The 14,460-nt window shown below is 35.1% G+C and overlaps 1 protein-coding gene across 2 annotated transcripts in view; it reads left to right on the forward strand.

The window, feature by feature from the left end:
• Nucleotides 1–14,460, forward strand: part of LOC149066697 (uncharacterized) — a 58,040-nt gene that overhangs the window by 35,783 nt on the left and 7,797 nt on the right. For both annotated transcript variants that reach the window (XM_089253138.1, XM_089253139.1), the window contains 3 exons: nucleotides 2,727–2,852; nucleotides 3,828–3,909; nucleotides 7,303–7,343. In XM_089253138.1, coding sequence (XP_089109264.1) covers nucleotides 2,727–2,852; nucleotides 3,828–3,909; nucleotides 7,303–7,343 — 249 coding nt within the window. The remainder of the gene's footprint in view (nucleotides 1–2,726; nucleotides 2,853–3,827; nucleotides 3,910–7,302; nucleotides 7,344–14,460) is intronic.

Raw genomic sequence — 14,460 nt, forward strand, 5'->3', positions numbered from 1 at the left:
TATAATGGTGAAGTGCTGAGCAATCATGTGAGCATGGTGCTGGACTCTGATCATGAGGATCCAGATTCAAACCCAGTTGGTTGCACAGTGGTAATTGGCTGAAGTTAGTTTTCTGTGGTTTTGTGTCGTGAATGCAAACCTGTTCCCCATTTGAAGAAAATCTCTCCGTGGACAACTGGCAGACCTATATCACAATATTTACATCAGGGCCATAACTAGGATTTTTGCCAAATATGATTCAGCTGCCTGAGGCAAACATTATTTCGCCACCCCAACTTTAAAATTAGATAATTTTGTAAATGGGTTCTTTGTTCCCACCAAAAACTGTTTCTCCATAAATTTTACCATCCTGGCAGTTGCCTCCCTGCCCCTCTCTAGTTCCGGCTGTGACTTACGTAACATGAAAACTCAAGCATTTTTTTATCATCTTCACTTCCAAATATAAAAGACAGATGGCAAGCATCAGTAGAAAATGCATATGAAAAAAATGTTACTCTGACAACATAAATACCTTAGAAGCCACACAAAACACATATTCCAGCATGTGCACCAATTCATTAGAAATTCAAATTCTGCAGATATATGTGCACAAGGTGCATGTACGATTAAGCAGTACAAAAGTGGACGCTTGTTATAATGACTCCATTTGTTCTATGAAAAACAGATATTATATTGAGAGGTTCTTATATCAAACTTTTTGAAAAATTATAAAATTTAGCTTCTCCACTTTTTTGAACAGTTTGAATTTCCCTTTCCATGATAGGCTACATGAAGAAGGAAACCCCAACTCTTCTGCTTTCATAATTTAATCAGGGTTTTCAGTTATGGTGAACAAAATACTGTTCCGAATAATGTGTCTCACTTAATCCTTGAAATGATCAGAGGATAAAAAAAATGCAGGATGTCAGATTTATTTATAAAACAGCTATTTACAAGCAGAGATCTTGATGGAGCGTGACCTAAAGATAGAATGTTATCAACAAATAATGTGTTGTCTTCTCAAATTTATTTGCGTTGATTTTGACAATTTGTGACAATTTCACAACTGCATAGTTCTAGAAAAGTGGTGCCATATATTTATAAGCAGTAGCATCTTTCTAGAATAATCTTCATGGTTCGAGTGACATCTGGTTTCGCATCATCAGATTGCCCAATCTGAGCTGTTGCCAAATGGGCCAACTCGGTGGTATTTTGAGGGATTTCCGAAAAAATGTGTTATTGATTATTTACAGGTCAAAGATGACAATTTTCGTAACAATATTCATTGGAATATTCAATGATTCTGCTGTTTGGCTTTCATCAATTTCTAGTTAACTTCTGCCAAAACCTTCAATTTGAAATCTGAAGATAGAGTGCTCCACTGTGTCGAATAGATGATTTTTAGAATGAGAAAGTAAGTTCACTTGCCTGTATATTCTCTAATTCAGAAATTGCCAAAAAAGGGACCATGTAGGAAGGGTTAGTGAGCCACCATGTGAGAAAATAAAATTTCAAGAAAAGGGAAGGAAAGAAGCATCAACACCCATCCAGTCGAGTGAGCATATTGCACCTTGCTTTGGTTTGCTTGGTTTCCACTGATGGCACTACTTAACTACATTGTTTTCTGTGGAAGTGACAACAATTTATCTTCTCTTCTCCCAGCATCAAAGGTCATGGTCAAACACACTCAATGGCAATTTTGTTAATTTTTTTGTAAAACAAACTCCCAAAATACTGGTTGGCTGGGCTGACCCAGGTCCCAATCTTGAGAATTTGTGCAAAGGACAGTAAGAGTGAGAGAAATAAAGTCCATACAGATTTTGAATTTGGTGTAAGAAATTTATTGTTTTAACATGATTATTTGGATTACAATTAAAAAATAAAATGAAAATATAAAACAAATGTGAATATATATTCATACCGACAATGAAGAGTGCTTGTGAGTCCACAGAGACAATATGTGCACGGAAGAAACTATTGCAGCACAACAACAAAACCTGGAACATGTAGCCTGTGGCATCGTCGACCTTGACAGATAGACATGACTGCTGAGCACACAGGTTTGTGCTCTTTCCCAAAGGTCTCTACCTTTATGCAATTAGAGCTAGAATGGCGAACAGCAACAGGGGGACAACTGATGACTAGAACCATGGATGATGAGCATGAGAAGACAAGACTATCCGAATTGGAGCCAGCGATGTGCCTAGCACAATTAAGTTCAAGTGAATACTATTTCAAGAGCATGATCATTGCATTTTGCTGGGAGGGCAGGCACTCAGAATGCGACTCAATTTCCAATTAAAAAAAATATTGAGAGCTGATCAACAAGATATTAGAGTGGTAATGACCGGAAAACAAATGTGAATCTATTGTCATAAATCCAAATATTTGTATTTGAAATAACAAATGTGGCACGATTCAACTGCAAGGACCGACCACCTTAAAAAATGCATATTAAAATCTAACCAATAGAAAAGCAATACAATTAGTTTAATTTAACGTGAGGTAGAGCAAGTTGAGGAGAAGGAAGGAGTGGGATATTTACTCACACTTACGTTTCTCCTTTCTATCACGTGCAAAAGAACTACAAAAAATTTAAAAAACTATTGAATGTTTGCAAATACAAGTCAAACTTGGTTGATTTGCAGTCCTTTTACATTCTTTTACTTCTCGTCGTAAAATTTTGCATGTGCGTTTATTTTTTAAGTAATGATAATAATGAACTCCATTAAAACTTCTTCCTATAGATGCAAGATAAAAACATGCTTGTGAATCAACTCCAAGCACTTTTGAAAGAGAAAGAAAAACAAGAGCTGAAGCTGGAGGGTGTCACAAACAAATTGTACACCGTGAAAAGAGCATATGAAAAAGAGGTATAAATTTACTTGCTGTTGACTTGATTGAACTTTGTATAGTCCATGGTTTAGGTGGGAATTATGTACAGTTTTCCCCAGATATATGTATGTCGAGAATCTATGGCTAGGCTGAACTGGGACCCACTAACTATCCCCCTCCCCCAACATCAGAGAAAGAGCCCACTATGGCAGCAGAGCGCCCGAGTGGCACTGTGGTGAGATGCTTGTCTTCCACTATGAAGGTTACTATCAAGGCAGGCCCGTCATTTGGGGGAGTCGGGGGGGGCAGGTCGGCTTTTGAAAATACACTACAAATAGTACAAATAGTATATATATACAAATATATATATATATGCATACCTTTAATACATGTTCTTTGCCCCCCCCCCCCCCCCGGAAAAGTTTAAATGACGGCCCTGTATCAAGGTCCATGGGTTTGAATCCGGGCATAGAACGTTAGAAGCAAATTCTTTGCCTACCGAACCTGGGGTGACCACTGTTGGATGGAGCCTTCATTACCCACCCAACTCCTCTGGTTGGAAATTGTTGTATAGCGATATATAACTGGAGTTGGTATGCAGTAAAGTAGCACTATGGCAGCAGAGGTTTGATGGTTTTTGGCCACAGAGACCTGTAAAAGCTGGATTTCCAGTATGAATTCAAGTTGTGGGACCTGTGTAACAGTAAGAAGAGAACCATACTCTCCTATTAACTTTTTTTTTTGTTTGGTATCCTAAGCTCTGCATTAGACTGTCCGGCACTGATGCATCTTATGCACTTCCATGCATATATGTAAAATAACTGGTGTATGCCTATTTTGTTTGCATTATATCAAACTGTGTGCATTTCAAATTTCATAAACATTTGTTCAGAAGTTACTGAGATAATCGACTAAAAGTGAAAAAAAAAAAAAACCTTTTAATTTTGAACACCAGTGTACGTTATTTTAAAATGGAATTTTAAAAACAATTCTCAATAAGTTATTCATTTCAGATTCAAAGGTTAAGAAAGGAGAATGGGGAGCTTCAAGCTGAACTGATTGAATTGAAAGATAAATTTGGCAAAGATGAAAGCAGTAAGCATAATTTCATGTTGTTTGTTATTATTGCATGTTCATTTATTTTTTTCCACATAACATTGACCCTTGATTCAATCATTTTTGTTAGTCCTAATGTGTATATTTCTATTCATCTCTCTTCGGATTCTTCAATTAAGCAAATGAAAGTGTTGGTCTCATCCGAATCATTGATATTCATTAGTCATTAAACAAAATTTTAAAAAATATTAGTCTGTAGTTTCTTTACTTCTCAAATTGTCACTCATGTTCCCCATGTTTCAAACATTCTGTTCTTTCACTTTAAAATATTCATTAAAAGGAGGAAAATTTAGTTAATTCTGTAACTGCCAAGCCTTCTGGTCTCTCATTTGAAAAAGTTTCTCCCGCAGAGAGCAAGCAGTCAGTCCTTCAACGTGCTACTTACATATTACATAACATGAAAATTTAAGCCTTTACCATTTTCAATTAAGAATATGGAAGACAGGTAGCACCAGCAAGAACACGAAAGAAGCACAACTCTGACAGCATAAATACATATATGAGGGGCCACGTATACACTATACACTTAGAACACGCATTCTGTCATGTACCGATTTGTTAGAAGTTCCGCAGAGGAATGTGAGCTAAGGGCATGTACTACTTTGCATGTATTTTTTACCCCCTTCCCCCCCAAATCTAGGACGATTCTGCTCATTGAATTCAGTTTTCAAGTAAATTTGTAGTGAGCAAATATTTTTCAAGTATGGTCGACTTCTGTACTTCTGAGCTGGGGTTCAGTGGTAAACTCTCTTTTGAGCATTCTATGCAGTGCCTTCATTCCCCTCAGCCAAAACTATGTCCTCAGGCCCCGTAATATGCAGGAAGTAGCAGCTTACACATCAATATGCTTACTCTCAAAAAGCATGGTACCAGATCTTGTTATGTAGCCCTTCCTATTGACATGAGCCCCCCCCCCCCCTTCCTGGTTATGGCTTGATGGACCCATGCGCTCAGATGAACCTGGTTTTATGGGTGTTACTACTGGAATGTGGAAGTAGTTACTATTTTATAACAATATTTCTCTTAAGATTTTATTTTTCCATATCAAATTTTTTCACTGCCATCTGCTGCCTCTTAGCCACTTGTAATGACTCCCCTGTCATTTGATTTTTATCTGTGGGCCCCTTTAGAATATCTCAGGATTGTAAGCAGGGCCAATGTGACACCATATTAATTTTATCCTTCAGTCAGTTTTTGTCTTTTCTTATATGCTCCTTCGTGTATTAAAAAATTATCTTTAGATTTTGGGCAGAATAGAATGAATTAAACAATTTTTCATAGAAACCTATGGAAAATCACATTTCAGCTTACAAGTGTGATTCTAGAACAAATTATCTTTATTAGCCGATGTATTACTGTATTTTATGTAACTTTATACGACTGTATATTCATTCAATTGCTTTTCTGCAATATACAGTAATTAAAAATAACCTTTCTGTAAACATTCCCTTCCCCCCCCCCCCCCCAACCTCCATTTATGGCTTCATTTATTTCATTTTGTCAAAATTCTGTAAGCTCTGTATTATCTGAGGTAGGGGTGGTCCACAATAGCTCAGCTAAGCTGGGATAATCGGACATAGCTGCCAAGTCTCCTGAATTTTAGCTTCATCCCTCAACCTCCCGAAAAGTTCTTAAATCTCCCAAATTTTTACAAAAATCCCAAATTGTCCCTTAAAATTCCCTACTTCATTTAAAAAGAATCCCCGCTTCTGAAAACAATCCCTAAGGAATTTCTTGTGGGTCAAAAAGTCTTGCCTCTGTTTTTTTCTATTTCGAAATGACATCACATGTCATAAATAGGGGAATAGTGGGAATTTCCTCTTTTAAGGAAGTTTTACAAACCCTCTGATGGTAACAAGAAAAGTTGTTTGTCTTATTGTGCAGGGAAATAGCTTAGCAGCCAATTGTCCTGGATAATAATTGAAGATTATAGTTGCGGGCACGTGGTCAAAACTTCATCTTTTGTTGAAGTTACGTACGTGCGATAGCAAAACATGAATACTGATAAGCAAAAACTATTTAATAAATTTTAAACATACTTATTCCACAATGAATTCCTTTCATCAAACGTTCCAGAAAAGGGTCGACTTTTCTTTTTTGAACAAGTTGTGCTACGGACATAAACATTGGTCATGTCATGACTGACATCATCACCCATGTGAAATGGAAAAAAAAAAAAAAAAAAACGTCAAGCAAGTGTCACAAAAAGTCAGTCTTCAAAAATTAATGCTTTTTTCTTCTTTAATGCTCTTCATCTTCCCATGATTTTGGGGTCATTCGCGCAGATCATATTTGTTCACATCATTTCTGTATATATATTTTTTCCTTAGTCTCTCCTACAATCCCCTGATAGAAATGACAATTTTAAGTAGCAAAACCAGTGCCTCGTGCACTATGGCCATACATGGCTTGACAAAAATTGCTTATTTGGATGAGGTCTGTCTATCCTTCCTTGAAATTTTGATTATGAGTTATTAATTTCTCTTTACAATCAATCAATCTCTTTACAGTAGAACCTCATTATTAACAGACAAATGGGAGCTGCAGGTTGTCTGTTTTAATGGAAGTCTGGTTTATAACAAATAATTCTTATAGCGGTGTAATGCAACAGGATGTACATCAATGAAAGTGCTGTAGCAGGTGCTAGCATCGAGTGGCAATTTGTTAAATTTGAGACAATGACTCGTCTGTCTGGCAAGTGGTATAAGTCATTCTAACAACATCAAACAACCACTACTCTGACAACATGAATATACTAGAGGACACAGATATACTGGACCACTCTGGGGTCTGGTGCCTGGTCACTGAACAGGGAAGGACATTGGCTTTATTCTTTTCCTATTTGAAGGCAGCGAAGAGACAAAATGGATACTGATAACAGAACAAGTTTTCATTTCTAGTTGCAGCCTTGCACATGCTCAGAACACACATTTTGGCATCTACAGATTGGTCAGAAATTTTGCAAAGGAATGTATACAAAAAGCTGTATAGTTAAGTAGTACTTGTCAGGGCCGGAACTAGGGGAGGGGGGGCAAAGGGGGAAACTTCCCTGGTTGAAAACTTTTTGAGGGCATCAAATATTGGGGGGAGAACACAAAAGCCACCATAAAATCATTGGATTGTACAATTAGGGGGGGGGGCGGTAAACTCATGTTTGCCATCATGCAGCACATACATGTTCGTGCCAACAATGATAGAAGTTTAGTTGCTTGCTTGGAAATGTAAAACTCGTCAGATAAAAATAAGCACCCTTTATCATTAGAATTTTTTTTAGCCTTCCTGTTATAATAAGGTCTGTTAAAATGAGGTTCTGCTGTATATGCTTTGTACTTTTTTTGGTCTCTTGATTAATGCATATTTTTCCTCCCTCAGTTCACAGTAGTGATGACGATTCATTGGCTCATGCAGAGAAAGTGAGTCTGCATACTTTATTATTATTATCTGCTCTAGGGCTGTTATACCTTGACACATTTTTCAAACCTTTTTTCTCTGTCAATTCAATAAATTAATTTTTAGTAACCGTATACTGTATGAAACATCACATAAATTTTAAATTATTTTTTTTTTCTTACTGTAGATATGAAATATTTTTTGAATATTTGATATAAGTAGTCAAAAACATTTGAAGGTACAACAAGGGGTCTTGTACCTTGAGAGAGAAGCAGTATCTTTTTTTAGCCCATGGGGCCCCCTTTGGACCATATTTTCTTCTCATGGCCCCTTGTCTTACCCAGGGCACCTATCCTCATCCAAGAACGAGATCCTTTCCACTCATCAAGCTGAGTGTAATCAAAACTAAATTTAGGATGAAAAATACTTCTATGAATAAGATTCAATCTCTGGAACCCCTAGACTAAGCACAGGTCCAGAAAGTAGGTGATCATTCCTCCAAAGAGCCTTATTGTATGGGAAAAATAGGTCTATGGGGCCGTTCAAGTATTACTGCAGTAGAGTTTTTAGCCTTCGATTTTTTAGCTTCACTTGAAGGAGTTATTTCTTTACAGCTCTCCATGGCTCCATTCACCAGCTTCGTGACTTGATCCCCCTTTCATCTGATTTTCCCTCGTGGCCCACTAGGATTTCCCAAGACTGCAATGGAGGCCATATGGCCCCAGGTTGAGAAACACTGCTTTGAAGCATGCACTGTTGTACCTTGAAATGGGGTAAAAGTACAAAGATTTAAATACACAAATGCTATAAAAAGATATGTTTTTTTTTAATGCAAAACATATATTGAAATATAAAATATCAAAATAATGATACAATATTGATCATTAATAAATATAAACAAAAGTAACAATAATAGAGGTAGGAATGTATTTATGTAGATGAAATGCATAAATATTCTTTATTATGTCTGTAGAAAGAAACATTATGTTTCTCTCTCCTAAGGAAATTGCTTGATAAATTTTTTTTGGACACGTGCAACAATGTAAATTTTCATGTTTTTTCCCAATTCGACTAGGAAATTTTTTTTTTTGGTGAATGGAAGAGAAGAAATGAGTATAGATGAAGTTTATATAGAAATTGAAAAGTATAGAACTAAAATTTAAAATATAAATTGTATTTTAAAAGTTAAAAAAAAAGAAAGTAATATTCAAAATTAGTGCAAGTTGAGTATTGTAAGGTAAACTAGGAAAATTTCAACTTTTATACTGCTCTAAGGCACACAATCTTTTTTGTTTCAAGGTACACGGTGTGCTATTATTTGTGAAAAATAATAAATACTTATTCATGATACTTAGTATGATTGAGCACTTTATCTGAAGATTGCATCGATTATAATCAGGGTTGGCAAATTTTCGACCATTTAAACCATGATTGAAACTGTCACGTCAAAAACCTTTGCCAAAAACCTCAAATATTGCTTTTCAATACAAAAATTTCCATTGGAAATACACAGGTTAATTGCATGCAATGTTTAAAATGACTATGTTATACAAAGAATAAATACTTGATATGATTGTAAAATAATTTTCTACTCTCTACAGAATTATCTTGTACTAATATATATATATATATATATATATATATATTGTTTTCTTATAAAATATACAGTTTTAATAGAGTATACCATAAAAGCTGAAGGAAAAACTATGGCACTATTTGATATTCTTCAATTCCAGATGATTTTCAACCTTCCAAAATTTCTTCAACTGCTTATATATGTGTATGATATAAACCACATGCAGTACTCTTTTCATTAGAAATTGGTGTTTAAAAATGCCATATATGTAATGTTGATTTCTGTTATTATTAAATTATCTAGATCATAGTTTCCCAAACTTTTTGTTCCATCACCCCATCCTCCAGAAAAATTTTTTTTCTCTCATCGCTCAACTCAAGTGAACCCATAGGATTGTAGCTTCTATCGTCCCCTGAACTATTCCATTGCCCACCAGGGGAACACTGATCTAGATAATCACTGAAACTTATATAAAATAATGTCTTAATTGTGACATTAGAATATATATCTAGCAATAAAAATACTAAATTGTAGGACTAAAATATTTTTTAGTCTTTTAAAATTTGGAGTGTTGGCTTGTATATAGTGCTTAAGAAATTCCCGCAACTCGTTCGTAATACAAAAGTAAGAATAACTAAGTTTTACTATGATATGGTATATTTATTGGCATTTATATAATGCAATGTTTTTCCAAATGAAGCTGTATTTAAACGTGCAAAACAATGCTTTGGATATATCAAATCCTGCCAGCTCTGCTTTGATTGAAAATACTCTTAACTCTGAATTTATACAACCTAAGCTAAGAAATTTTTGGGTGAGAATAAATTTGTTTAGTTAGTGTATTGACAGATGCTGCGTGAAAACTTCTAATATGGAATGAAATTTTGGGCAGATCAGAAAATTTAAAATATTGAAATATGTATTTTATACACAGTAATTATAATTCAAAATATAATACACTTTAATCTACCTGAAAGTAAGTGTTTTTTATTTATTTATTTTTTTTTTAATATATCAGATTTAAAAAAAAAAACCTATTAGACAACATTGACAATAAGTTTTTCACTGTTTCAATACTGTGCTTCCGAAGTCAAAAACATAACCCTGATCCCTTATCACACATATTTTGAATTATTGCTCTTCGACATAGTAAATTGAACAAAGATGATCAATAGTTTAGATAAAATGAACCATAAAATTATATTTATGTATTATTTGTTCTAGATTCTGTGTGCCGAAAAATTCAAAATTGCAAATTATAATTGGTATTCTGTTTTAATTATTATAATAAATTAGTGTTTAAAAATAAAGCTTTGTAATATGCAAAAAAGGTAATTTCTTCATCATGTTATATACTATTGTGTTCAAAACATCCAGAAGCATTAATTTAGGTTTTTGATTGTTTTTGATGGTTTTCGGCAGTTTTTTACAGTTTAAACCAGTTTTTGATGCTTGTCATGTCAAAAACTCAATCCTGGTTATAATTACTAAATATAGTTCACTAAACTCAAAAGGCTGGTTTTTACTCGAGCAAAAACAATAACATTTTTTTTTTACTTTATGTGTTGTCTTGCAAAATTTTTGTGAATGCCATAGACCAGTGGTTCTTAAAGTGCGAGTGACGATTTAACCAAGATCAAGTTAATATCAAAACAGAGAATTCAGAAAAAATCTCAAGATTTTCCATATTATTATTATTTTTAATTAAAAACACAATGGTGAGTAATATGTGTGAATGTATAAGGGGGAAATGCCTTCTTAAATTATGAACAGTTAATAATGCTTATGTATTGTTTATGAAGCTCTTTTGATGAAAAAGTAAAGTTATTGATATAATATTGGGAGGGCTCAAAAATATCTTGGAGAAGGAGGGAGAAGGATCAAAAATATATACTGTACTTCAGGTACTCATTATAATAGAAAATACTGTAATTGAAAAATAATTTTATATGATAAAGTAGAGAAGATGGCTGTGCCACAACCACGAAATGTTATGAATATTCAAAATAATGTAAAATAAACAAAACTATTCTTCCAACAAAAGGAATCTGAAAATTTTTGCGGTGGGCCTTTTGGACGTAGGTGAAAGAATCCATAGACACACATTATGTATAATATAAACATTTACTACACATAATAAAGTAAAGCGGGATTAACAAAGTTACAAACGTGCGTACGGTACGACGGACAAATAGCAACTGACGAATAGTCCATATTACCGCATGAGGGCGCTGTACTCAATATGGAAATTGCATTCCATAACATCAACACTCCCCCTGAATGCAAATTTCGATTGCTTACAAAAATTATAATTCAGAAACATTATGCACACCAAGCAATTTCAGACAGTTTACATGTTTACATTGTGGGAGACCTTTGGTTAAAATATCACCTCCCATCTCAGTCGTCGGCACATATTCTAATGATATAATATTTTCATTTAAAGCATCTCTAACAAAATGATGTCGAATATCGATATGTTTAGTACGACTATGATACACAGAGTTTTCGGCTAATTTTATGGAACTACGATTATCAACAAATATTTTAGTTTCACATATATCATGAATTCCTAACTCTGAAATCACTTTTTGTAAATAAATGGCTTCTTTAACACCTTCTGTGAGTGCCATGTATTCCGCTTCAGTTGAACTTAAAGCAACAGTCTTTTGCTTACGTGATTCTCATGAAATTACAGTTCCACTTAGTACAAAACAATATCCAGTATAAGATTTACGATCATTATTATCATTTCCCCAATCTGCATCTGTATATCCATATAAATAATCATTGCAACATTCAAAAATTAAACCATAATTAATTGTTTTCTTCAAATATCTCAATACACGTTTTGCAGCAATACAGTGAGAGTTATCAAAACATGTTAAATATTGACTTAGGTTACTGACTGCGTGAGCAATATCTGGTCTAGTACAAACAGCTAAATACATCAAAGCCCCAACTAGTTCCCTGTAGGGAAAATCAAATTCTTCATTACCATCAGACTTTTTGAGCTTTGTGCTAATGTCTATTGGAGTTGAAACAGGATTACAATCAGCCATGTTAAAACGATCTAAAAGATCTCTAATATAACCAGATTGACTCATTGAAATTTTTCCATTTTTCTGATTGAACTCCACACCAAGACAATGTTTGACTAGTCCCATGTATTTAACAGATAATTCTCTTTTCAAATGCTCATTCAATTCAAAAATTGTATCACAATCTTGAGAAAATACCAGAATATCATCCACATATACAGTTAAAATAGTTAAAATACCTTTACGTGACATAAAATATACACAAGGATCTGTAACAGTATTATCAAAACCAAAACATTTCAAAATTTGATCAAGTTTCAAGAACCAGCGTCGCCCAGACTGTTTCAAACCATACAATGTTTTGACCAATTTACATACTTTGTTACCACTTGATAATTCGTTCAACATATTTTTAGCTTTCGCAACTAAATTATGATCCTTTTCAGCATAAACAATATCACATAATATGTCACTCAAATATTTAGGACATTCCATAAAAATATTTTCTTCAAGAATGCCATTTAGAAATGCAGTTGTAATATCAAAATGATGCACATTTACATTCATTTTTACAGCTAGAGCCATTAACAATCTGATAGAGCTTTGGCGAGCAACAGGTGCAAACGTTTCGCCAAAATCTACACCAGGTTTTTGATTAAAACCTTGAGCAACTAGCCTAGCTTTTCTGCGATTTAAAGATCCATCAGCATTATACTTATTTGATAACACAAATCTACTACCAATTATATTACAGTTCTCAGGTCGATCAACTATTACCCATGTATCATTTTTTAAAATACACTTTAGTTCTTCAGCTAATGCATTTTTCCATTCTCTTGAGTTCGAAGAAGATAGCGCTGAGTCAACGGGTATCTCGGCTGTCTGAGCTGTATCACAATCCACTGTTTGATACTGCTTCCGAGGGCGTCCTCTCGAACCGGTATGAATCATCTTCGGTCGTCCTCTGCCATGCCTCGTTGAACTGCTGGTCACAGTCCTGTCAGCACTCGTATCTCCATTGACATCTTCAGATTCTTCGCAAACACCATCATCGGGGTTGACCTGGATTAACGGTACTTCAATGTCACGATTTTCGGATTTTGACTGATTTTCGGGTTCAAAGTCCTCGAATCGCTCACCAGCGATGTCAGTAAAAGTCTCCAAAAACTTGACACTTCTAGATATTTCCATTCGTTTTTCATCAGTTAGCCAAATACGAAAAGCCTTTGATTCTTCAGAGTATCCAACGAATACACCTGGTTTCGCACGAGCTTCAAATTTACCCCTACTTTTATTATTATTCCAAACATATGCTTTGCAGCCGAATACTTTGAAATAGCTCACATTAGGAATTCGGCCATTCCAAATTTCAAATGGTGTCTTGTAATCAAGAGTACTTGAAGGACATCTGTTTCTGATATAATTTGCCGTTAATATGGCTTCAGCCCAAAAAGATGTAGGCAACTTCGATTGAATCAAAGAACATCGAGCCATGTCTAATAGCGTGCGATTTTTCCTCTCAGAAACTCCATTTTGCTCAGGAGTATTTTTAACACTTAATCTCCTAGTAATTCCTTCACTCTTCAAATAATTATTGAATTCCTCACTTAAATATTCACCACCGTTATCTGATTGCAGCACCTTAATTTTACAACCAGTTTTCTTTTCCATCAATGCTTTAACCGATTTGAAAGCAGCAAGCGCCTCGCTTTTATGTTTCAAAAATCTAACCTCACACCAACGTGAATGATCGTCAATGAAAGTTATGAAATAAGAAGCTTTACCTTTAGATTGTGTTCGCATAGGACCACAAATATCCGAATGAACGATCCCAAGCTTCTCTGAACATCTCACGGCACGATTCGGAAACGATGCTCGGCTCAGCTTTCCTTCAATGCAGGTTTCACACACAAAATCGTCCGGAAAATTCACGTTGACCATACCACTGACTGACCGCTGATTCACAGCCCTCTCGATATCACGAACATTTAGATGACCCATTCTTTCATGCCATCTCGGGGGATCCACTTTCCGTTTGGTTCGCGTGTCGAAAGATTCACTTGCTGTAGTTGCCATTTCACTACTCTGTAGGAAATACAAGTCCCCAATTCTGTCAGCGATGATACGCGTTTTAGAACTAGCATTCCATAAGACAGCTTTCTCCTTGTTGAAAGTCACAGTAAAGTTTTTATCACAAACTTTAGCCACGGACATCAAATTCGTACGCAAGTCGGGAACATAAAATGCGCTTTCCATATATGCCTCGCCATCACGACCGTTGATTTTTGTCTTGATATCCACCTTGCCTTTTCCAAGCACTTGAGTATGTCCACTATCCGCCAGCTTCACGTTGCTTATCGTCGAAGTTTCCAAATTACTAAATTTCTTCTGATCCTTGCACATATGACTCGTACAGCCACTATCCAAACACCACAGATCAGTTTCAATTGAGCCTACCATATTAGTTTCCAATTTATCTGTCAGCAGACCCACTGCCGGTTTCGATAGCTCTTTCTTTTTATC

Source organism: Pholcus phalangioides, unplaced genomic scaffold (genome assembly GCF_987345545.1).
Source record: "Pholcus phalangioides strain wild (caught in Gottingen) unplaced genomic scaffold, Ppha-v1.0 ptg000032l_1, whole genome shotgun sequence".
NCBI lineage: Eukaryota > Metazoa > Arthropoda > Arachnida > Araneae > Pholcidae > Pholcus > Pholcus phalangioides.